Genomic DNA, 26,074 nt, shown 5'->3' on the forward strand with positions numbered 1-26,074 from the left:
GTGTTTCTCTCTCTGTCTCTCTCCTTCCCTTTCACTCTAAAAATCAATGGGAAAATGTCCTCGGGTGAGGACTAACAAAAAATAAAAAGAAGTAGAGTAGCTGGTAGGGGTCCACTCCTTTCTGACTTCCTGGTTCTTCTGTGCAAGCAAGCTACAATAATAATAATATTGGCAGTAACAATAGGTTAAGTTTATTGAGTACTTACTATATTTTAGACACTATTCTAAGTTCTCATTAGTTCATTGAATCCACACAGCAGCCCAATGAGAGGGGAACTGTGATTAGCCGCATTTTACAGATGTGAGAACTGAGACAGAGAAGTGTAAAGACTTGCCCAAGATCTCTTAGGTTTTGTTTTGTTTTGTTTTTCAATCAATGTTAGAGTCAGGATTTGAACCCAAGCAACCTGGCTCCAAAGCTGCCTCTAACCTTCTGACTTCATGAAGTTCAAAGGGGTTTTGGGAGTGACTGGAGTGACTGAGCTAGGTGGGGGAATTAGGATGGTGCTGTAGGTGGGGAGTGGCTGAGATCAGCCAGGGCCACTCTGAGGGTCCTCCAGGCTGGGGTGGTTTTCCCTGTTCCATCCCAGAGCTCTCTCCCTGACTCTGCTGTCCTTCTAGGTGCCAAACCAGTGTGTGGAGGCTCCAGTATACCCCACCCCCCCAGTGTACAGCCCCGGCAAACAGGGATTCAAACCAAAAGGACCCAACCCCACTGCCCCCATGACCAGCACCACTGGGGGCACCGTGGCCACCTTTGACTCCCCACCAACGCTGAAGACCCGACGGGCCAAAGGTGCCAGTGGACTCCCAGAAGGTGGGCTCACAGCCTGAGCATCTTTCCTCAGCATCGGCCTGTACACAGGCTGCTTCGTTCTAGTCTTCCCTTTTATGATGATTAGGATTAAGTTTGTTTGCATGTAATGAAAAACCCAAAACAAGAGTGACTTCAAAATGATAGGATTTTTTCTCCTGTGCAAAACCAGGCCAGAGGTAGGCAATCAGGAGATCGTGTGCCTGTATGGCCACCAGGGACCCACATATCCTCCACCTCTCTGCTCTGCCACCCCTGATGTGTGGCTTCTGCTATCAGGGTGCCTCGTTGTGTAAGATGGTTACTAGCGCTCCAATCATTAATTTCATATTCTAGGCAATAAGAAGGAAAAAAGGGGCATCTGCCAGCTTCTAGCAGTTCTCCATGATGCTTTTGCTTACATCTCATTGGTCAGAACTTAGTCACATGAGCATATCGAGCAGCAAAGGAGGCTGGGAAATGTTCCCCTTAGGTAGAGCACCTGTGAGGAAAGAAGAAGGGGAGAATGGATATTAGGCAGGCAAGAAACAATGTCTGCCACTGGTATGGGTTGGAAGCAGAGTCAGAAAATGCTGGCGGGTGAGAAGGGCAGAGAAATTGAGAAATTTTCAGGGCCTTCCAGTCACCTACTTCCACACTGCCTTTCTTTCACAAATATATGTTGAATTTGGTGTCAGGCACTGGGGATCTAGCATCTTGTTCCAGGATTTCCCTATCCTCAGTTATCATAGTTTAATGGAAAAGACAGGGAATAAATAAGTTATGGGTTACTCTAGGAAGGAGATAAATGGGGTACTATGATTGAGAATAATGCTACTTATCCATCTGGGAATGAGAAGGAAACAGCCTTGTGTCTATCTGAAGGACAAAGATGCCAGATAAGGGGAATAGCAGGTTCAAAGGTCCTGAGGTGGGATCATGTTTGAGGTCTTTCAAGGTTAGCAGGGAGTCTGCTGTAGCTAGATGGAGAGAATAATGAGGTTGGCAGGAAGCAGAGAATGCAGAGCCCTGTAGGCCACAGCAGAGAAGTCGGATTTTATCCTAAGGCAGAGGGGAGCCTCTGAGGGGTCTGTCCTGCTCACCCAGGCAGAGCAGGACCTAGGCTTTCCTCCCCCAGCATCTGGAGAGACTCACCTGTGCCTCTTCCCCCGCCTGTCCTTGAGTAGATCTCCCAGGGTCTGGGATTTCTGGCCCTAGGCCCCGGGAGTAGAGTGGCTGGAGGCTGCCCTTGGCACCCATAGTTTTACCCCCAGCCTCACCATCTCACTCCTCCTACTTTGCCTTTCAGCTGCAGGGAAGCCAAAGGCTCAGAAACTCAAGTGCTCATACTGTGACAAGTCATTCACCAAAAACTTCGACCTGCAGCAGCACATCCGAAGGTACCCAGGCTTGGTGGGGCAGGTGGCTCCCAGGCAGCCCTGGCTGGAAGCAAGGGTCCCTTCCCAGCCTCCTAACCTGGGTGGTGTCCAAGGCCCCATCTGTCCTGTCATGGTTCTCAGAACTTCAGTCCAGGTCAGGATGATTTTCCCTCTTCTTTTCCAGGAGTAATGGGAGGGTCTGTGAAAGCTGCGGGGCCTGCCCACTATGATGGGGAAGGTCCAAATGGGGTGAGGTAGGGGGAGAAGTGGACCTGAACTGATAGGGGCTTTGCAGGCATGAGGAGTGGTACCCAGTCCTTACCTCTGCAGAAAGGGCTGGCCTCAAGGACTGCCATGCTCTGTGTATATGACTCTGACTGCTCACTCAGGACTAACCACAATACCTCTTGTTCCAAGTACATACAGGGAACCCCTCTGGTCCTCAGGTCTTATTCTATGAAGTAGAGGGGTGGACTTGTTCAGTGTTTCTCAGAGTGGGGTAATTGGTATATGAGATGATTTTAGGTGGTTCTTGGACGTGGCTGCGAAAAGTTCTGAAAGACAGTGAAAAAATTATTCTCTTCAATTTCTTTCAGTTCTTGGAGAGTCAAAGGAGAAAGCCTCAATTTGATGCTAGTCTCTCCTAATGCCTCTCACATGCTAGCTCATGTTTTATGAGGAAGAGAAGAGAGAGAGAGAGAGAGAGAGAGAGAGAGAGAGAGAGAGAGAGGAAATGAATGAGTGCACACGTCACAGATTCCAGAGAGAGAGAGAGAGAGAGAGAGAGAGAGAGAGAGAGAGAGAGAGAGAGAGAGAGGAAATGAATGAGCGCACACGTCACAGATTCCAAACATGGCAGGCAGAATCTTCCCTTTAGAGCAGGCTTTCTCTGCCTTGGCACTATTGACATTTTCTGTCACATCATTCCTTTCTGTGGAGGTCTGACCTTGCCTGGTAGAACGTTTGCCAGCATTCCTAATGTATAACTATTAAATGCCAGTAGCATTCCTCATTTGTCAGCTGTGACAAACAAAAGTGTCTCCAAATATTGCCAAGTCCCTGGAGGGCAAAATCAATCGCATTTGAGAATCACTGGTCTACCCTGGTGCTGTCCAGTAGAACTTTCTCATGGAAATGCCCAAAACGGCGCTGTCTAATAGGGTACCACTAACCATAAATGGCTGTTGAGCACTTGAAATGTGGCTAGTATGATTAAGAAATTGAAATTTTTATTTTAATGAATTTAAATTTAAATAGTCCATGTGGTTTATGTCTACCTTATTGGGCAATGCAGCTCTAGATTGTTTTATAAATTATTGCATTTTGGTTACTTCATATTTATGACAAGTGGTTTTCTGTATACAATAACAAGTGGAAGCTTCATTTTAAAATATTTTAAGTTTTAAAACATAGAATTGGCCCTGGCCAGTATGGCTCAGTTGTTTGAGCATTGTCTTGTGCACCAAAAATTCGCCAGTTCAATTCCCGGTCAGGACATTCCCAGGTTGCGGGTTCAAACCTTGGTCGGGTGCATACAGGAGGCAACTGATCGATATTTCTCACATCAATGTTTCTCTCTCTCTCTCTCTCTTCCCCTTTCTCTAAAATCAGTAAAAACATATTTTAAAAAAAACATGTAGAATTTATTTGAAAGAAAATAGTAAATAATGATACAAGTGCTGTGCTGTGATAGCTAGGATATTTCCTCCTTCAAATAACAGAAATCCCTATTTTTATTTATTTATTTATTTATTTTAAATATATTTTATTGATTTTTTACAGAGAGGAAGGGAGAAGGATAGAGAGTTAGAAACATCGATGAGAGAGAAACATCAATCAGCTGCCTCCTGCACACTCCCTACTGGGTATGTGCCTGCAACCAAGGTACATGCCCTTGACCGGAATCGAACCTGGGACCCTTGAGTCCGCAGGCTGATGCTCTATCCATTGAGCCAAACCGGTTAGGGCCACAAATCTCTATTTAAATGGGCTTAAATTGTTAGGAAATGTTTCATCTCACAGTATAAGATGGTCATGGAGAAAGTTAGCTCCAGGGTGGTTGATTCAGCAGCTCAGTAATGCCACCAAGAGCACAGGGTCTTTCTGTCTCTGGTCTGCCTGCCTCAGCAAGCGGGCTTGTCCTTATGGTGTCAGAATGGTTGCCAGCAACATCTAGATGTTCTGTCTGGGCTTCCTGGTGGCCATGAGCTCCTGGGTTGAGGTCACATCTCCATTCCTACAAGGGTGCTGACAAGCCTTGTTTCCTGCAGCCACACTGGTGAGAAACCCTTCCAGTGCATTGCATGTGGCCGTGCCTTTGCCCAGAAGTCTAATGTCAAGAAGCACATGCAGACTCACAAGGTGTGGCCTCCAGGGCGCAGTGGTGGCACCATCTCTCGCAACTCTGTGACTGTGCAGGTCATGGCCCTGAACCCCAGCAGGCAGGAGGATGAGGAAAGCACAGGTGGGTTGAAAGGGGGAACCTCACTCTCCCTATACCTCTCCTCTGCAGCTTCATGAGTTTTGTTTCTGTATGGCTTTGGGCAACCTCCTTGACCTCTTTGGGCTTTAATTTACTTCAGTGATAAAGTGGGGCATAGATGAAAGGAGGGATGACAAATATACGATTTGTGTGGTGTTACGCTAATGCTGTAGCCATGGCAACCATCACTAATCAATCACCTATCATTTTTGCTGAGTTTGGATACCACCTCAGAATCTATTTTCAATAGATGGCTCTAGAGGCAGTCACTCTCAGTTTATCTGAAATTGAAATCTATTTGGCCTCTATGGGCAGGTGATCTCCGAAGTTCTTTATAGTTTGTAAAATTGTCATCAAAGCCATCACTTGTTTCTGAACTAATGACCTTTTCCTTAATATTGGTTTAATTAGAGTAACACTGTCCAGGAAAAATATAATATGAGTAACATATGCCATTTAAAATTTTCTAATAGCTACATAAAAACAATATAAAAAGCCCATCTCCCTGGGCGCTTCGCCATGGCTGCCTTCAGTGGTGCCAGCGAGAGCCTCTGCCATGCTGAGTACTCCCTGCCCTCGACCAAATGGCCTGACGCGGACATCCACCAGGGCCTGGCAAGAAGCTTGATAGCTGTAGCACTGGGTGTTGCAGCTTTTGCATTTGCAGGTGGCTATGTATTTCAGATCTGGAAACCTCTGGAACAAATAATCACAGAAACTGCAAAGAAGATTTCAACTCCTAGCCTTTCATCCTACTATAAAGGAGGATTTGAACAGAAAATGAGTAGATGAGAAGCTAGTCTTATTTTGGGTGTAAACCCATCTGCTGGCAAGGCCAGGATTAGAACAGCTCACAGGAGAATCATGATTTTGAATCACCCAGATAAAGGTGGATCTCCGTACTTAGCAACCAAAATAAATGAAGCAAAGGACTTGCTGGAAGAAACCACCAAACATTGATTGATGCTCAAGGACTATTCTGAAGGGAAAAAAGGGGTGCTTAAAAAACAAAGTCCCGTGTATTTAATGTAAACCACCACTGACCATCGTAATTCCCATACATGTGCATGTGCTAACTCTAAATAACTTATTCCACTGTTAGGTGGTATAATAATAAAAGATTAATAATCTCTTTTAAAAAAACATAAAAAGAAGGTGACATTAATGTTAATCATATATTTTATCCTAATATATTAATATTGTCACTTTAGCATGTAATATAAAGAAATTATTAATGAGATATTTTATATTCTTTTTTTATGCTAAGTTTCCAAAATCCGTTTGCATTTATTGGCACATCTGGATTTGGACGAGCCACATTTTGAGTTCTCAGTTGCCACATGTGGCTCTTTGCCACTGTACTGGACAATGTGAGGCTGGGGCTTTCCTGTGCAGCCCCATAGGTGAGCAACACCTGCCTCATGCCAGCCAATGAAGGGGTGTGTTGCTGTGCCAAAAGCACATGGCCACTTTATAGTGGCCACTTCCCAGCATTGGAGTAACACCACACATCTCCCTGTTGGATCCAGCCCTCCGTGTATTTAGCCATTCTATGTGTGCACTTTGAGTCTTTGTGAGTTCCTTGGAGAAGAAACCATTTTTTCTATTTCTTTTAAACTCCTAAATTGCCTAGCACCAAGGGTTCAGTCATTTAGCAAACATTTATGGAGGCCTACTCTGTGCCAGGCCCCTGTCCTCAGAGAATGTGAGGGAAGGGCAACCAAACAAATGAGTGTAATTAGAACAAGGAGCTGGGGAGGCATGATGAGTACAGCTAGGAGCTGTGTTCAGGATTTTTAACAACCATGGAGAGAGGTCTTGAGTGTCCGAGGGGGCGGTCAGGGACGGGAGACCTGAGGCAATAGCTGTTCATCAATTGGAATGAATGTATTTCAGTATTTTAGCACCAGGAAGTGTGGTATCAGTGCACACCAACTGTATGTGAGTGCAGGGCCTTGAGAGCAGTGTCCAACACCAAGCACGTGGTGGGTGCGGGGTGTACGCAGTGGAGCGCGGAGGAGATGTTCCGTGATCCTTCCTGAGTGGTCTCTGTGTCCTGGTGCTTCCTCTGCCCTTCTCAGCGACTTCTATTCCTGGCTTTCTCCATAGGGTTGGGCCAGACACTGTCGAGTGCCCCACAGCCCCAGGCCTTGCCCACAGCAGGTGAGGATGAAGGGGAGAAGCTGGAGGGCAAGCAGGTGGTCCTCATCGATAGCTCCTACCTATGTCAGTTCTGCCCCAGCAAGTTCAGCACTTACTTCCAGCTCAAGTCCCACATGACCCAGCATAAGAATGAGCAGGTAGGTGGGGAGTGGGCAGCGGGGTGGTTGGGGGTACTTCCATCCTAGTCATGAGCCTTGGCTGATGCTGGGGTCTTGAACATGGCCTAGAAAGGGGATGGGGATGGGCCTCATTTAGTCTGAGCCACTGTCTAACCCAGCCGTGGGCAAACTACGGCCCGCAGGCCGGATCCGGCCCGTTTGAAATGAATAAAACTAAAAAAAAAAAAAGACCATACCCTTTTATGTAATGATGTTTACTTTGAATTTATATTAGTTCACACAAACACTCCATCCATGCTTTTGTTCCGGCCCTCTGGTCCAGTTTAAGAACCCATTGTGGCCCTCGAGTCAAAAAGTTTGCCCACCCCTGGGACTCTAACCGTTCAGGATGGGGCCAAACTTTCCCCTGTATTCTGCCTTGTTGGGGCCAACTTACTGGGCCATTATGGTGCTGAGGGAGGAAGCCCACCTCTCAAGGGTCATATAATGAAGGAATCAGAGAGAGGAAACATTCTTAATACCCTGAAAAAATCAAATGTCTGTGGGGATTTAGGACTACAGTCTTTTTTCCCTTTTAATTGAGATATAATTCACATACCATAAAATTCACCCTTTTAAAAGTGTACAGTTCAGTGGTTTTTAATATATTCATAGGTTGTACAGCCATTAACACTAATTCCAGAATGTTTTCATCACCTCAAACAGAAACCCTGTACCCATTAGCAATCACCCTCTGCCCCCAGTCCCTGGTAATCACTCATCTCGTTTCTGTCTCTATGGATTTGCCTGTACTGGACATTTAATATAAATGGAATCGTATAGTGTGTGGCCTTTTGAGATACTGTTTTTAAGGCTTATCCATGTTGTAGCATGTACCAGTACTTTATTTCTCTTTATGGTAGAATAAATATACCAGACTGGTCGTTACAGCGTTCCATTCACTGGCTTTTTATATATAGAGATATGTTTTCAGTTCGCTTGGGTATAAGCTTAGAAGTGAAATTGCTGGGTTACTTGATAATTCTATTCTAGTGTTTATTTTTTTTCTCATATGTTTTTATTTATTTCAGAGAAAGGAAGGGAGAGGGAGAGAGAGTCATTGATCGGTTGCCTCCTACATGCCCCCTACGGGGGATCAAGCCCGCAACCTGGGCATGTGCCTTGACCGGGGATCGAGCTGTGTCCTCGGTTCATAAGTCAACTACTGAGCCACATTGCTGGGCAGTACAGAACTATTTTATCCTACAGAGCTCTCCCTTGTGTTGCCCCTTATTAGACATCCTTCTCCTCCCCAACGTACTTAGCCTCCGGAAGCCACTGATCAGTTCTCTATCTCTCTACTAGGGGCCCGGTGCACGAAATTCGTGCACTGGGTGTGGAGGGGTGGGGAGAGTGTCCCTCAGCCCAGCCTGCCCCCTCTCACATACTGGGAGCCCTCAGGCATTGACCCCCATCACCCTCCGATCGCCTGATCGGTCCCTTGCCCAGGCCTGACGCCTCCGCCAGAGGTGTCAGGCTTGGACAGGGGACCCCCATCTCCCCCCGATCACTGGCTCTGGCCCCCGCCCAGGCCTGAGGCCTCTGGCCCAGGAATCATGCCTGGGCAGGGGACCCCCATCTCCCTCTGATCGCTTGCTCCACCCCCCGCCCAAGCCTGACGCCTCTGACCCAGGCTTCAGGCCTGGGCAAGGGGACCATCATATCCCCCCAATCCCCGGCTCCGCCCCCCACTCAGGCCTGATGCCTCGGCCAGAGGAGTTGACCCTCATCACCCTCCGATCACCAATCACCGAATCGGCCCCTTGACCAGGCCTGAGGCCTCCGGCAGAGGTGTCAGGCCTGGGCAGGGGACCCCCAGCTCCCCGCGGTTGCAGGCTCCGCCCCTGCCCAGGCCTAACGCCTCTGGCCTAGGCGTCCGGCCCAGGCAGCGGGGACCTGCAGTGGCAGCGGGGGGCACCGTGATCATGGGCTTCGCTTTAGGCCCAGGCAAGGGACTCCTAGCTCCTAGCTCCTGGGACTGCCAGCTTCGACCATGCCCAGCTCCCATCGCTGGCTCCACCCCTACTTCCTGCTATCACTTGCCAGGGCGGCAAAGGCGCCTGATTCTCCGATCATGGCTGGGGGGCAGGGCAAAGGCGGCCCCAGGGCCACCTTTGCCCTGCCCCCCAGCTCTTAGCTCCCCACTGGGTTTCCGATCACTGTCAGTGGCAGGGGGCTTCTTCCTGCTTTCCCTTTCGCCTCCCTGCATTGTGCCTACATATGCAAATTAGCCGCCATCTTGTTGGCAGTTAACTGCCATCTTAGTTGGCAGTTAATTTGCATATAGCCCTGATTAGCCAATGAAAACGGTATCGCCGTACGCCAATTACCATTTTTCTCTTTTATTAGTGTAGATAAGTTTGTCAGTTTGAGAATGTTGTATAAATAGAGTCATCCAGTATGTGACCTTTTGAGATTGGCTTTTTTTGACTCAGCATAAATTCTCTTGAGAATTGTGCTATTTTTTTAACCTAATTTTACATTTGAGTATTTTCTCATGTCACCATTATTTTTTTGAAGGACAATTTTTATTACTTTTATGTAAAGAAAACCCAACAGTGTACACGTAGCCAGTTTGGTGGCCAGTTTAGCCTTTGCCATTTCCAGCTTGGCAATGGTCGCCTCTGACTTGGACCCAGGACGTTGCCTCTCCAAGTGATGGGTCTCTGCATATCTGTTGTTGTAATTAGAACAGATAGCTCCCACCAGCTTAGCCAGAGCTCCTTTTTCTTCCAAGTTAACCTGTGTGAAGGCAACAGTGGTGCAGGTCTTCCTGTGGACGAGACACCCAGCCTGGCCTTCCCCTTGCTCATGCAGTAGGGAACCCCCATCTGCCAGCACAGGCAGGGCAGGCAGACCACCAGCTGGATGGGATCCACATTGTGTGTAGTCACCACCAGCCGAGTCGTCTTGTTCTCTCACTGCAGGGTGGTGACAGTGTTAACCCCTGCTCAAAGGACAGGTGGCCTCTTGGAGGGGACATCCCCTTTGCTGGCGGCTTTTTTCTCAGCCTGAGCCACCAACCTCTGCTTCTTCTCTTGCTTTGTCTCTGGTCTGTACTTGTGGGCCAGCTTCAGCAGTTGAGTAGCTGTTTGGTGATCCAAGGCCTGAGTGAACTGGTTAATGGCACGTTCAGACATGTATAGAGAATAGCCCTTTGCTGCTGTAGCTGAATGTAGGTAGCAGGGCCATTTGACAAAGCAGGTGAGGTCCCTTTTGGGTTTGATGTCCTGTCCAAGGCCAGAATTCCTGGGCCTTTTCTCAAACAGGGGATTTACCTTCTTGGCCTCCTGCTTCTTCATGACAGCAGGGGCGGAGCCACCTTCTTCCCCTTGGCCTTCTTTTCTTTCTGCACTTTGGGCTACAGGAAAAGAGAGAAAGAAAAGGAAATTGTGGAAAATACATAGCTCACATCACTATTTTTAAACACATAAATTTAATGGCTACATTTTTAAAATTCTATAGTTAAACTATTACTTCCTGAGTTTTGCTATTATAAACAAAACCATGGTGGGATCATTGTAATCAAATATTTGTTCACATCTCTGATTTTTTTCTCTTATGATAGATTCCTAGCGGGGGTAGGGGTTGATGGAAGTTAGTTAGGGTACCTTTGGTGACAAATCACAGAAACCTTTGATTCAAACTGGCTTAAACAATTAGGAAGTTTGTCATCTCATTTAACAAGCAAACCCAAAGTACAGCAGTTCCAGGCCTGAAACAGTCAGGCCTGAACCCAGCATCAAGGACCCTGTGTTTTTCAACTCGTCTCCACCAGCTCTACCATGTGGCCTTGTTCTCTGCTGATGGCTCACTGTGGTCCTGGGATAGTGGCCATTCTTTCTAGGTCCAGTTACAGTCTTACCTATGAGCAAAAAGGGGCTATCTTTTTCTGTGTCCTTTAAAAAAGTGTTTTTATTGATTTCAGAGAAAGGAACAGAGAGGGAAAGAGAGATAGAAACATCAGTGATGAGAAAGAATCATTGATTGGCTGCCTTCTGCACAACCCCCACTGGGAACCAAGCCCGCAACCCAGGCATGTGCCCTGACTGGGAATCGAATTTTGACCTCCTGGTTTATAGGTCAATGCTCCACCACTGAGCCCCGCCTGCCAGGCTTTTCTCTGCTTTTTTAGAAGCAAGGAAACCTTTCCTTGAAGATCTCTTGTTGGTCAGAGTAAGTGCATGTGCTCTGTCATTTAGGAATGCATTATTCTGCTGCAAATAATAGAAAACTGGCTTACTACTCAGGGTTTTATTTCTCTCACATCAGAAGAAGTTCTTAAGTAGGCAGTGTTGGGCTTGTATAGCAGATCAGATATGTCATCATGGACGCCGGCTTTTTCTGGCTTTCTGTTCTGCTATCCTTAGCATGTGGCTTTTATTCTCAAGATTGCAGGATGGCTGCTATGATATATCTTCAGCCATCACATTTGTATTCCAGCCAGGACAAATGCAAAAGGCAGAGGGGATTTTCCTAGGAAGCTTTTTTGCCTTTTTTTTCTGGAAATGATGCCTTCCCTAAAGACTACTACATATCATTGGTAAGAAAGGAGTCATATGGCTGACACTAGATGCAAGGGAGACAGGGATATGGAATCAAATGGTTTTTGTTTTTTAAGAGAGAGGAAGGGGGCCCTACCTGGTTTGGCTCAGTGGATAGAGTGTTGGCCCGGGGACTGAAGGGTCCCAGGTTCGATTCCGGTCAAGGACACATGCCCGGGTTTCAGGCTCGATCGCCAGTAGGGGGTGTGCAGTAAGCAGCTGATCAATGATTCTCTCATCATTGATGTTTCTATCTCTCTTTCCCTCTCTGAAATCAATAAAAATATATTTAAAAAAGAGAGAGGAAGGGGGAAAGAGAGAGAAACATCGATTGGTTGCCTCCCACATGTGTCCTGACCTGGGATCGAATCTACAATCTGGATATGTGCCCTGACTGGGAATTGAACTCACCACCTTTTGGTGTACACAGGATGACACTCCAGCCAACTGAGCCACACCAGCCTTTAACTGAGCATGTTACCACCCTGAGCAAATCATGGTTCACTTTGTTAGGAAGAATGAGCTTGTGTGCCTGGCCGGTGTGGTTCAGTGGTTGAAGGTTGACCCATGAACCAGGAGGCCATGGTTCGATTCTCGATCAGGTTGCTGGCTGATCCCTGGTAGGGAACATGTGGGAGGTAGCCAATCAATTATTCTCTCTCATCATTGATGTTTTTCTATTCCTCTCTCTCTTTCTCTTCCTTTCTCTGAAATCAATAAAAACATATTTTTTAAAAAACTAAAAGAAAAACGAAAGCTTGTGGAATTGTTTAGGCAACCAGGAGTGTGTACCACTTGTCAAAGTATAATTTTCAAAATGTTAAAAACATGATTCTCATGTAAATAACATAATGAATATGAGTCAGAATTTTATGTAACTCATTAATGAGGGAACTGGAAGGATGAGAAAGTTCAAAAGAAGATATGAGACACTAATATTTATACCTATATAGTACTATCAGGGGAAAAAGGAATACTGAAATGAGATTGCTAAGTTAGTATCTTAGAAATCTACACCTGAAACCTATATGATCCTATTAACCAATATCACCCCAATTTAATTTTTTAAAAAAGGATTGCTGCCAAAACCGGTTTGGCTCAATGGATAGAGCGTCAGCCTGCGGACTGAAAGGTCCCAGGTTCGATTCCGGTCAAGGGCATGTACCTGGGTTGCGGGCACATCCCCAGTAGGAGATGTGCAGGAGGCGGCTGATCGATGTTTCTCTCTCATCGATGTTTCTAACTCTCTATCCCTCTCCCTTCCTCTCTGTAAAAAATCAATAAAATATATTTAAAAAAAAAAAAAAGGATTGCTAAGATAGATACAAATCTGGTTAATGTCCTACAGGCAACAAAACCTATAAGGTTTGGGGTTATCCTTTCTACCTGACAGAAGTCATTTATATCAGATCAGTTTTGTAAAAGTTAATACGTAGTTTTAGAGTCTGGATTCTAATCAGTGGTAAATAGTCAAAACAATGCACATTCCCCCAGAGATGACCCCAGGTAGGCTTGCTAGATAGCAGTTCTCAAAGTGAGGTCTCTGGACCAGCATCACCTGGGTACTTGTTAGGATGCGCATGTTCAGGCCACCAGACCTGCCTAATCAGATACGCTGGGGGTGGCGCCCAGCAATCTGTCACTGTCATATGCGCTCAAGTTGGGGAGCCACTACTCCAGTATGAGATTGGAAGGCCACAATGTCATCTTTTTACTGTATTTCCAGAGCCTGAGGAAAGGGTAGTGTGGTCATTATGACTGACTGAGAGGAGAGGACCCTCCAATCAAAGTAAAAGCAGGGGAGTAGGGCCATTCACCAGCAGTGTTCCAGGTGGATGCCACAGGGCAGGGGGCAGCCGTGAAGGCAGCTCTGCTGCCTCCCCTTTAACCTGCTCCATGTCTACCATCAAGGTGTACAAGTGTGTGGTCAAAAGCTGCGCCCAGACCTTTCCAAAGCTCGACACTTTTCTGGAGCACATCAAGAGCCACCAGGAGGAGCTGAGCTACCGCTGCCACCTCTGCAGCAAGGACTTTCCCTCACTGTATGACCTGGGCGTGCACCAGTACTCCCACAGCCTCCTGCCGCAGCACAGCCCCAAGAAGGACAGCACGGTCTACAAGTACGTGTCTTCCACTTCCCCTCCCACAGGACTGTCAGAACCTCAGAGGGGAAACAGTCTCTGGGCTGGCAGAGTGGGTTCTGAGCCTTAGCACTGGTGGGGAAAAGATGCTGGCCCTCCTCATAGCATTCTTTAACTTGGCAGATATTCATCCTTAAAAAAGGGGGGGCGGGGGGACCAGTCTTTCCTTGTTACAGTAGAAAAAAAATTTTTATTTTTTTATACTAAAGATATTATGAAAATATTATTTTGTCTGTTAATCTACAGAACTTAGGTTACAGTGGGAATGGTACACAGATTCTTAGAATGAAAAAACAAATTAACAAGCACATTTGAAAGCAAAAATCATAAAAATAAGGTTCTATTTTTTTTTTTACAATATGTAAAATTTAAGTTAAAGTTGAAGCTATATGCTGATTCTTAGAATGAACAAGGAATGCTTCAAGTGTAGATTTGATTTGGGGTTATTTTTTCTGACTGTCCTTTACATCACCTTAGTTTTCTGTTACAGTCATAAAGAGGGTCCCTTTGGCAGAAATGATGGAAGGCTCCCTCAGTCGTGCCACATGCTTTTAACCCTTAGGTCAGGGGTCCTCAAACTACGGCCCGCGGGCCACATGCAAATACAAATATTGTATTTGTTCCCATTTTGTTTTTTTACTTCAAAATAAGATATGTGCAGTGTGCATAGGAATTTGTTCATAGTTTTTTTAAAAACTATAGTCTGGCCCTCCAATGGTCTGAGGGACAGTGAACTGGCCCCCTGTTTAAAAAGTTTGAGGACCCCTGCCTTAGATCCTCAAATCATTCTCTTTGGAGCTATCATTCCTTGATCAGCCTTTGAGTTTCTCCTCCTTAATTGTTTTCTGGCTCCTCCTCTAGACTCTCCTTTGTTGGTGGGCTTATTTGCAGATATCCAGTATCTCTTTTTTTTTTTTAAATTAAATCTCTATTGTTCAGATTATTACATTTGTTCCTCTTTTTCCCCCCCCATAACTCCCCTCCTCCCAGTTTCCACCCCACCCTCCGCCCTCACTCCCCACCCACTGTCCTCATCCATAGGTGCACGATTTTTGTCCAGTCTCTTCCCGCATCTCCCACACCCCTTTCCCCCCCAAGAATAGTCAGTCCATTCCCTTTCTATGTCCCTGATTCTATTATAATCACCAGTTCATTCTGTTCATCAGATTATTTATTCACTTGATTCTTAGATTCACTTGTTGATAGATGCATATTTGTTGTTCATAATTTGTATCTTTACCTTTTTCTTCCTCTTCCTCTTCTTAAAGGATACCTTTCAGCATTTCATATAATCCTGGTTTGGTGGTGATGAACTCCTTTAGCTTTTCCTTATCTGTGAAGCTCTTTATCTGACCTTCAATTCTGAATGATAGCTTTGCTGGATAAAGTAATCTTGGTTGTAGGTTCTTGGTATTCATCACTTTGAATATTTCTTGCCACTCCCTTCTGGCCTGCAAAGTTCCTGTTGAGAAATCAGCTGACAGTCGTATGGGTATTCCCTTGTAGGTAACTGAGTTTCTTTCTCTTGCTGTTTTTAAGATTCTCTCTTTATCTTTTGCTCTTGGCATTTTAATTATGATGTGTCTTGGTGTGGTCCTCTTTGGATTCCTTTTGTTTGGGGTTCTCCGCGCTTCTTGGACCTGTAAGTCCATTTCTTTCACCAGGTGGGGGAAGTTTTCTGTCATTATTTCTTCAAATAGGTTTTCAATATCTTGCTCTCTCTCATCTTCTGGCACCCCTATATTTCTGATGTTGGTATGCTTGAAGCTGTCCCAGAGGCTCCTTACACTATCCTTGCATTTTTGGATTCTTTTTTCATTTTGCTTTTCCAGTTGGGTGTTTTTTGCTTCCTCGCATTTCAAATCATTGACTTGATTCTTGCGCTCCTCTGGTCTGCTGTCGGGAGTCTGTATAATATTCGTTATTTCAGTCCGTGTATGCTTAATTTCTAGTTGGTTCCCCAATATAACATCGAGGGTCTCATTAGTTTTCTTATAGATCTCATTAAGTTTATCGGCGGCTTCTAAACAGTTCTTGAGAGACCTTAAAAGTGTGGTTCTGAACTCTATATCTTCCATTGACAATTTTGTCCTGTTTCTTTGTCTCCGCATTTTGTTATGCTTTCTTGGTGCACCCCCTAGTGGTCTTTGTGCGCAGTCTTGTAGTTAAGCCTTGATTGTTGTAGCTAATACCAGGGAGGGTTTGACCTCCAGGCCAAGTGGCTGTGAGAATCAGCTGTGTCTGCAGTGAGAGAACTTCTGTCCTCTAGGGAGGTGCTAATCTAGCCTTTGCCTTAGGCTATCTGGCAAATGCCTCTGTGCAGGGCTTGGGCGGGATGGGTCGCACAGGATCAACAGGGTGGGCCGGAGAGAGCAGTTATGGTGGCTCTCAGTCCTGTCCCCAGGGGCTCTGCCTCTCTGAGTCCCAGCATCCGCTGCAAACCTCGGAGAGAAAGCTGCACTCGCTCTGACCGAAGCCAGACAGTCCCGCTTCTCCCGTTTGAGACTGGGTCCTTAAAGACTCGCCCGTATCTGGAGCTCAGAGTCTGCAACTCCCTCCCGATTGAAAACGCCAACCGCGCCCTCCGCTGCCAGCCCACTCCGCGCACTCCGCACCTCAGAATTTGACTTCAACACTGTGCCTCCTCTGAGTGTCTGTATGCGTTTCTCTTTCCTCCTAGTTGTAGGACTTCCACTCAGCCAGCGTTCCTGTGGTTCTGGATGATGTCCGTTCCGTTTTTTAGTTTCACTTTTGAAGTAGTTGTTCAAGGCAGCAAACTCCGGCGTTAACCTATGCCGCCATCTTGGTTTTTCCAGTATCTCTTTTCTAATTGTGAAATACTGCGGTTTTGCCCTGCAGTTATTTTGCTGTGCATTTGCCCTGTGTTGCTGTCTCACAATGCTCAGCAAATATGTGGGGATAGATCTTAGTGAAAACAGGGACTTATTTGAGGACTCCTTCTAGTCGTTGGTGAATATTTTCATGTTAAATGACTTTTGCTTCTTTGTACAAAATTGTACCTGCAAGGCCCTGGCCAGTTTTGGTCAGTGGTTAGAGTGTTGGCCCAAGGACCGAAGAGTCATGGGTTCGATTCCCAGTCAAGGGCATGTACCTTGGTTGAAGGTTCCCCTGCCCTGGTAGGGGCACATGCGGGAGGCAACCAATCAGTGTGTCTCTCTCACATCAGTGGTTCTTTCTTTCAGAGTCTCTTTCCCTCTTCCACTCTCTCTAGAAATCAGTGGAACTGCAGGGACTTGGCTGATGACCTCTGTTAGGGGGCCCTACTGTAATTCCTGGGTGAACTTCTGATGTTCAGAGAGTAGTAAATATAGACCATGTGCTGCTTAGGGAGACAACTATATAAATATTTTTACCATATATTGTGATAAAATGCTATTTTATATATATAAAGTAGAAGCACGGTACACGAATTCATGCACGAGTGGGGTCCAGCTGGCCGCCCCATCTCAGGGCAATGGGCCGGGTGGGTGCGGGGAGGAGAAGGGGCCTCAGGTGGTTGACCTGCCCCACCCCTGGGAGGATGAATTCCTTTAGCTTTTTCTTGTCTGTGAAGCTCTATCTGGCCTTCAATTCTAAATGAGCTTTGCTGGGTAGAGAAGGGTGTGGCAAGAAATATTCAAAGTGATGAAGAGCAAGGACCTGCAGGCAGTGTGACCTTCCTTTTGAAAGGACGTGGCTGCTCTGGGGCCGAGGGTTCGATCGGTCTCATGAAACCCTGGTCAGTCTTTGCATCTGGCAAGTGGAATCACTGAGGCCTATTTGAGAGTCGCCAAGGCTGGGAGCATGATCTCAGAACAGTTACCACGTTCCTGAAGGGATGTTATGGGTCCTCTCGCATCAAAAAGCCTGTGTGTCTGTGTACACCACAGGGTTGCTTTAACATTGAAGCCTCCATCCGCAAGCCCACCTGCCTCCAGGAGCTGGTGGAAGGTTGAAAGTGGCTGCGTAGATGAGGCCGGTGCCAGGCCACCTGCCAGGTGTAAGTGGCTCAGCTGTCTGAGCCCCAGGGAGGGGGGAGGGGGACTCTGACATCACCACTGTGCGGAGGATTTGACCGCATGGGCAGCGGCAGCCTTTGCAGCCTCCTCAGCCAAGAGCATGCCTTGGATATGGGTTCTCACGCAGCTGGACAGAGTCCTGTTTAGAAACGGGTGGTTCTTGCATTATTTGTGCTATTACCGACAAAGAGGGTTTTAGATTCTGGTACGTAAATATGTTTCCTGCTTATCCACAAGGGCAGGAGGCCGAGCACGGCCACAGGCACAGCCACAGTTCTTCACTCCTTCACGGGCCTCCATCCAAGGACGGCGAGGCAGGCGCTTCACACACAGAGGGGGCCAGGGAGCAGGGTCTGGCAGCAAATGCAGAACACAGCCATCCGTGGCCCTGCTTTTCCCAGACCTTCTGTCTCAGTCCGGATCTTCCCCACCCTGGATCTGTAGTGGATTCAGACGTCTGCGGGACATGATGTTGATCACATGCTGTTTCTCCGTGTGGGTGGTCAGCACGGGGTTCCTGAATCAGCCTGCCTTCGGCATTGTGGTGGTGGTGGGGTGACAGCATAAAGGTGGGAACACAACCCGTGTGGACTCCTCCCTGAGCACCTTCTGTATACCTGGCTGGCTTCTCCCCTCAGAAGGGTGCTGACAGCTCAGTCGTATGCTCCCTGTGTCCCTGACCAGCAGGTGCGGAGGTGGGGGGGCCATTTGGGGGCTGGGCGGTTGGCTGCCACAGTGCGGGTCATAGCCACCGGTTGTTCCGGTTGTTCTGCCGTAATGGTCACTGGGCATAGATATAGATATAGGTATAGATATAGATATAGATATAGATATAGATATATAGATAAAATCTGATATAGAAATACCACAGTGGGAGGTAGGGAAGGTATCCAAAGCAATGGTATCTGAACTGGGTTTTGAAGGATGAGTAGGAGTTTGCCAGGTTGGCAGTGGGTCGGGTGGAGTGCATTCCTAGCAGGAAGATGAACAAGTGTAGAGATATGAAAAAATTAGCAAGTGGTTTGGTATGACTGTTGCGTAGAGTACAAGTGGAAGGTGATATTTACATGAAGGCTGGGGGAGGAAGTGGTGCCAGGGCCTGGGAGCCTTATAGAAATCACGAGATTTGAGAAGTTGGCAGGGGGACTGTGACTCATGAAATGGGGTATAGAGCAGCTGGCCCTGCGGGAGATTGGGAAATGGAGCCAGAGAGACAGGAAAGCCAGATGAGGCTTTTACCAGCCAAGGGGATGGAAATTTGTAATCGGAGGACATTTGCTTTTGCTCTTCCAGACTGTGGCTTATCTATAAATTCCTTTGGTTTTGTGGCCCTCTGGACTGAGATGCCAAGTACAAGGAAGGGAGCACCTACCATGTGCTGAGTGCTGACTCTGTGATATTGATCCCTACAATCCTGGGGGGTAGGTTGTGTTAGTCAGCTCAGGCTGCTATAACAAAATACTATAGACATATGAGAGAGGGGGTGGGTGCCTTATCTCTCTGGTCTTTTTTTATAAGGGCACTAATCTCATCATGAGGACCCCACACTCATGATGTCATCTAATCTTTAACCACCTCCCAAAGGCCCATCTCCAGATAACATTACATTAAGGGCCAGGGCTTCAACATATGAATTTTAGAGGCACACAGTTCAGTCCATAATGGTATCCTCCCCATTTTGAGCATGAGGACACTGAGACTCAGACAGGAGAAGTGACCTGCCCACAACATCAGCAGGGATTCAAACCTTGTCCGGGACCCTGGAAGCTTCATAGCTCTGGTCTGGGAGTTTGCAGGCTGAGGGTTGAGCTCAATGCTGAGGGCCCCTGTCTGCAGTCAATCACTTCTATTGTGTTGGAGCTGATGGCTCAAAAGTAAGAGTAGGTGCAGGGAGGCAGGCCACTGTCTGGATGGCCTAAGGGCGAAATGATGTCATGGTACCGACAAGGGCTGTGGAGCCACCTGCTTGTGCTCACACCTCAGCTTACTACAAACCCGATGGAAGTCCTTGGCAAGGCATTCAACCACTCTAAGCCGCAGTCTTCTCATCTGTGAAATGAGGATGCGATAGTGCCTACCCTATTGGATTATTTATTAGGATCAAGTAAGATGAGTATGAGGTGCTTAAACATGGTGCCTGCAACATAATAGGTGCTCAGTAAATATTATTGCTGTAATTTTTTATTTGTTTAATTTAGATATAGGTTTGGTTACTTGCAATAGAGACAAAAATAACAGTGGCTTAAACAAGGTGAGAGTTTATTTCTCTCTCATGGTAACGTTTGAGCAGGTGTGGTGGCGTCATTCCATTTTCAGGGGCCCAGGCCCCATGGGTCTGGCTGCTCTGCTTTGGGCCACATTACCTTGGCCTGCTTATGGTGCCTCCCCAAACCCCTCAAGTAAAATTCATGCTATATATTTACTTTTTCCTCTTAAAAATAAGATTTATTGATTTCTTTTCTAATTATAAAATTCATGTTCAATGCAGAGAAAAAGATCTTTTAAAAACCCACACAGAAACAAAAAATAAAACCCTGTCACCCAAGATAACCCTTATTAACCTCTTGGTACATGCCTTTTGGTATATATCTGTAACAAGCATGTCTATAGGTATGGATATAGATATAAATATCACAGCTATGTTTAAGTCAGTCATCCCAAACACAGTCACCAAATTTGATATAAATGTATCACACCATCTTCCTATTGCACAACTTCTGACAGACAGACTAAAACTTAAGAGGATCTCTCTGGCCCAACTGGCGTGGCTCAGTGGTTGAGCATCGACTTATGAACCAGGAAATCATGGTTTGATTCCGATCAGGGCACATGCCTAGGTTTCGGGCTTGATTCCCAGTGGGGGGTGTGCAGGAGATAATCAATTAACAATTCTCTCACATCATTGATGTTTCTCTCTCTCCCTAGCCCTTCTTTCTCTGAAAAAAAAAATTACAAACAAACAAATAAATATAAAAATAAAAACTACAAAAAATCGTAGAGGAATTTCCCTTCCACCTTGACCCACCCCATCCCACATACGGTCGCTTTCAGGAAGTGTCCTTTTTCAACTTATTTCGACATAATTTCAGACTTCCAGAGAAATTATAAGACTAGTGCAAAGAATTCCCACAGATACTTTTCACCCAGACTTCCCAGATGTTCTTTTTATGACATTTGCTTTATCCTATTCTGAGCCATTTGAGAACAATTTGCCAACATGATACTCCCTTACCCTTTCTTTTTAGTGTGTATTTTCTAAAAACAAGGGTAACCTCTTATATAGACATGGTGTAGTTATCAATTAGGAAGTTAAATCAATACACTTCTGTTATCTAATCTACAGACCTCACTCAAAAATTTCCAATTGTCCAAATGCATCCTTTATAGACAAAGAAAAAGAAAAGAAGTTTTTCTGGCGCAGGATCCAGTCCAGGACCACACACATTTAATTCAGTTGTCATCTCTCTCTTTTTTAAAATAACTTTTTACTTATTGATTTTAGAGAGAGAGAAAGAAAGAGAGAGAAGGAGGGAGAGAAATATCAGTTTGTTGTTCCACTTATTTATGCATTCATTGGTTGATTATTGTATGTGCCCTGACCAGGGATTGAACCTGCAATCTTGGCATATTGGAACTACACTTTAACCAACTGAGCTACCTGGCCAGGACAGTTGTCATGTCTCTTTACTTTCCAAGTCTTCAGTCTGTCTTTGTCTTTCATGACCTTGATATTTTTTTATATGTTTTTGAAATATATATATATATGTTTTTATGGTTTGTTGTTTTTTTAAAATATATTTCATTGATTTTTCACAGAGAGGAAGGTAGAGGGACAGAGAGTTAGAAACATTGATGAGAGAGAAACATCCATCAGCTGCCTCCTGCACACCCCCTACTGGGGATGTGCCCGCAACCAAGGTACATGCCCTGGGACCTTTCAGTCCGCAGGCCGACGCTCTATCCACTGAGCCAAACCGGTTACGGCAGTTTTTATGGTTTTTAGAGAGAGGAAGGGAGAGGGATAGAGAGATAGAAACATCAATTAGAGAGAAACATCATTGATGGGCTGCCTCCCGCATGCCCCCTACTGGGGGTTGAGCCCACAACCTGGGCATGTGCCCTGACTGGGAACTGAACTGTGACTTCATGTTTCGTAGTTCAGCATTCAACCACTGGCTGGGTGATGACCTTGATATTTCTAAAGAGTGTAGGCCAGTTATTTTGTAGAATGTCCTTAGTTTAGATTTGTCTAGATCCAAATTCGTACATTTGGCAGAAATATCACAAGGTGATGCTGTGTCCTTCTCAATGCATTATATCAGGAGGTACATGATGTTGGTTTACCCCGTTGCTGGGGATGTTACCTTGGATGACTTAATTAGGGTGGTTTTTCTTTCAGGGAGTTTTAAGTTTAGGGGTTATTGCTAAACTATTTCCCACACAAACCTGTGTCTCCTCACTGCTGGAGCTGGTGCAGTTCTTAACCTCTTCCTCACACCAGCTTGTGAGGTTTCTGCCCTCCTGGTAGCTCTCTTCCCACCCCCACCCCCTCCTCTTTCTTTCTTGCTGTGGAAGCATTTCATTGTGTGGTTTGAGGGGGGGTCCCCTGCTCCCTCCACAGGTGCACCTGCCTGCTGCTTTCCCATGGTGGCCCTGGCATATAGTTGGCAGGGCCCTTGTTTTTGTTTTTGGCATGAATTGCCTACTTACCTTTGGCATTCCTCACTGGTACGGCATCGTAATTGGTTTTATTTGCTGGAAAATGTTTTCATGGTGGGGAGACAATGGGATCTTCTTCAGGTTTGTGGCCTGAGGCTGCTATTTTTAAGGCATGTCAGCCACAGTGATATAAAGACTGTTTACACTAAAGACATGTCTATCTATAGTGCTTTGCAATTTATGAACTATTTATCACAGTTGTGTCCTTTGACTCTCATGACAATCTTAAAAATGAGCAAGGGGCATGTCCATTTGGGATTCCCACCCCATTTTATGGATGAGGAAACTGAGGGTCAGAGATGGGGAAGAACCAGGCTGGGATCATTGTCTCTCTGACTCTCATATAACAGGTTGTTACTGCTCAGAGCAGTTTGTGAAAAGGACAGATATGGTTCCTGTCTCCAGAGCCCATTTACTGGTGGAGGAGATAGATAATAATCAAGTAAGCAAACAAATAAAATAATTCTAGGTAATGAGTGCTGAGAAGAAGATAAACCTGGGTAACATAGAAAGAGTTGGGGGTGGACAGAGGGAGAAAATTAAGACAGGGTGGTCAGGGAGGGCCTCTCTGAGGAGCTGAGACACGAAGGATGAGAAGATGCTGCCTAGGGGAAGACTTGGGGAAGGGTGTTCCCGATGCTAGAAACAGCAAGTACAAAGGCCCTCAAGTGGAGTCAGACTTGGTGTGTTTGAGGTACATTAAGGAGGCCAGAGTAGCTGGAGCAGAGTGAGTGAGCTGGGCAGTGAAGAAAGATGAAGTTTGGGAGTAGCAGTAGATCAGGCCAGTAGGGCCTTTAGACTGAGGTGGGGATTTTTTTATATATATATATTTTTTTTATTGATTTCAGAGAGGAAGGGAGAAGAAGAGAGAGAGATAGAAACATCAATGATGAGAGGGAATCATTGGTTGGCTGCCTCCTGCATGCCCCCTACTGGGGACTGAGCCCACAACCCGGGCATGTGCCCTTGACTGGAATCGAACCCAGGACCCTTGAGTCCACAGGCCGACGCTCTATACACTGAGCCAAACCAGCTAGGGCTAAGGTGGGGACTTTTAAGCAAGGGTGTGACATGATCTGATTTTTATTTTATTTTTTTTAATATATTTTATTGGTTTTTTACAGAAAGGAAGGGAGAGGGTTAGAGAGTGAGAAACATCGATGAGAGAGAAACATCGATCAGCTGCCTCCTGCACACCCCCTACTGGGGATGTGCGTGCAACCAAGGTACATGCCCTTGACTGGAACCGAACCCGGGACCCCTCAGTCCGCAGGTCGACGCTCTATCCACTGAGCCAAACCAGTTAGGCTGATTTTGATTTTTAAAGGCACTTCTGGCTCCCCTATGGGTAATGGACCTTATAGAGGGTAGGGTAAGGCAGCGGGGGTGGGGGGTGAGGGGGGGTGGTGAGGGGCAGTGAGGAGGCTACTGCACATGTCCCAGTGAGAGAGAATGACAGCTTGGACTAGGATGGAGACAGTGGCTAACGAGAAGAGTACGCTGATTTGAGAATGAATTAAATGTAGAATTTTGCCTCCTAATGTTGGCCCTGGGGGAGTGGAGAAGCTGATTCTTGGACCTGCTGGGTGAGTCCAGCCCCCCCACATTACTCTCACTTCTGCTCCTTCCTATTTAGATGTGTCAAATGTGTGAACAAATACTCTACCCCTGAGGCCCTGGAGCACCACCTACAGACCGCCACCCACAACTTTCCCTGCCCACACTGCCAAAAGGTGGGTATCCCTGCGCCAACAGGGGCAACCGGTGGTGGAGTGAAAACCTCACTGTTTCCTTCTCCCCGTCTCCCCTCCTAACCCCATGAAGGCAAAGCTTGGAGTTGTCTCCACAGATGACACTTCATCTTTGAAGAGTAAGAGCTCTGCCTGGCCTCTTACCCATCAGATACCACACATGGCCATCTGGTGCTGCTCCTGGGCTGACAAAGGATGGGGCCTGTCCTAGGCCCAGGCCCCGTGTCTGAATAGTGGCCACCAATTTCCTGATGTGTTATTATCCTTGTTATTTATTTTTAATTTAAAAAGATATATTTGTATTGATATCAGAGAGGAAGGGAGAGAGAGAGATAGAAACATCAATAATGAGAGAGAATCATTCATCAGCTGCCTCCTGTATTCCCCCTACTGGTAATGTAACCCACAACCTAGGCATGTGCCCTGACCAGGAATCGAACAGTGACCTCCTGGTTCATAGGTCTACACTCAACTACTGAGCCACACCCGCTGGGCTATCCTTATTATTTCTTTTTAGCAAATCTGAAAAGTCTCATTGAAACCTATCCCTTCATCCTATCAAATATCCAGGCCGTGTTCCAATTGTATCAAAAACATCATAATTTTTGTAAAGTTTGTATCAGGTCTACATATTGCAGTTGGTTGATATGACCAAAGTTTCTTTTAATATAGAGGTTTCCCACACCATTGTTCCTTTTATTTCCCTTTCAATTTATTTGTTGAAGAAACTAGGCAATTGGTCCTGTGGAGTTTCCCGAAGTCTGGATTTTGCTGATTGTATCCCCTTGGTGTGTTTAACTTGTTTCTCTGTTCTGCTCATTTTCTTACAACCTGACATGGCAGATTTTCCAGGACAGCCCTGGTTTCATTTCAGCCTCATTGTAGGTGTTTCTAATTATATAGTCTAATTTTGAGCTTTGTAATTTGTTGTTCAAGTAATAGATATGAATCAAGCAAGAACCATGTGCCAGATACTGTTCTGAACATTTTATCTGAATTGACTCATTTAACCCTAGGAGGTAGGCACAGAAAGGTCACCCAACTAGGAAATGGCAGGGCTAATAAGTACTGGGCAGTTGGGTCTGGGCCCCTTGACCACTTCTCTATATCAAATGAAAGAAAAAAAATGAATGAATGCCTACCCTATATCTGGAAGGAAGGAGATTTGGGCTTCTATGTTTTCTGGCTTTTTATTATCTTTTCATTAATTTCATTAGTTATTTGTTCATTTTATTCATTTATTCTTTTACTTGTCAGTCAGTTGACTCAGGCCCTATGCTGGGGAATGTAAGCCCCTTTCTGTTCTTGGAGATCCCATATAAGCAAAGGGCTGTAATTCAGTGGGTTAAATGCGACTTTAAAAATGTAGGTGTATATTCAAGGGCAGAATTTGCTTTGCCTGGTGTGGCAAGGTGGAGTCAGAGAGGGCTTCAAGAAGCAGTGACACCTGAGTTGGGCCTTGAAGGATGAATAGGCGTTTGTCAGGGTAAGAGAGAAAGGCCCTCTGGGTAGAAAAAAAAAACAGCCTGAGCAGAAGCTCAGAGCAGGCATGTTTTGACTGGACTTACAGGTAAGTAGTGGGAACCATGATGTTCTAAGGGCTATGCCTGACATTGTGGGCTCAGAAAAGGAGTTGTTTCCATAAAGAAATGTTGGAAATGTGGGGGAGCTGAGAAGGTGGCAAGGGCTAGTGAGTCAAACTTGAAACTGATTTATTTCTTCTGTCAGGTGTTTCCTTGTGAGCGCTACCTGCGGCGTCACCTGCCCACACATGGCAGCGGGGGCAGGTTCAAGTGCCAGGTGTGTAAGAAGTTCTTCCGGCGGGAGCACTACCTCAAGCTGCATGCTCACATCCACTCAGGTGGGTCCCGAGCTCCCCTCCAGCTCCTGCCTACTTCATTGCCCCCACCCCCAACCCCCTCTTT

General features: G+C 46.1%; 1 protein-coding gene and 2 pseudogenes across 4 annotated transcripts in view; 2 read left to right on the forward strand and 1 right to left on the reverse strand.

The window, feature by feature from the left end:
- ZNF341 (zinc finger protein 341) overlaps positions 1-26,074 on the forward strand; it is a gene marked incomplete at both ends in the record, with an annotated part of 48,760 nt that overhangs the window by 16,935 nt on the left and 5,751 nt on the right. Inside the window, 7 exons of one of the 2 annotated variants that reach the window (XM_081097535.1) lie at positions 622-817; positions 2,103-2,193; positions 4,443-4,636; positions 6,764-6,954; positions 13,431-13,639; positions 24,035-24,131; positions 25,878-26,010. In XM_081097535.1, coding sequence (XP_080953661.1) covers positions 622-817; positions 2,103-2,193; positions 4,443-4,636; positions 6,764-6,954; positions 13,431-13,639; positions 24,035-24,131; positions 25,878-26,010 — 1,111 coding nt within the window. The remainder of the gene's footprint in view (positions 1-621; positions 818-2,102; positions 2,194-4,442; positions 4,637-6,763; positions 6,955-13,430; positions 13,640-24,034; positions 24,132-25,877; positions 26,011-26,074) is intronic. The other variant, XM_081097536.1, reaches the window with a different exon arrangement.
- Positions 5,174-5,614, forward strand: LOC308523512 (dnaJ homolog subfamily C member 15-like; annotated as a pseudogene). Its single transcript has one exon. The product of its transcript is annotated as a dnaJ homolog subfamily C member 15-like (transcript).
- Positions 7,003-13,101, reverse strand: LOC308523617 (large ribosomal subunit protein eL8-like; annotated as a pseudogene). Its single transcript has 3 exons — positions 13,036-13,101; positions 9,540-10,336; positions 7,003-7,040 (listed from the first exon to the last, which is right to left on the reverse strand). The product of its transcript is annotated as a large ribosomal subunit protein eL8-like (transcript).

Source organism: Myotis nattereri (assembly GCF_964212035.1).
Source record: "Myotis nattereri genome assembly, chromosome: 8".
Taxonomy (NCBI): Eukaryota; Metazoa; Chordata; class Mammalia; order Chiroptera; family Vespertilionidae; genus Myotis; species Myotis nattereri.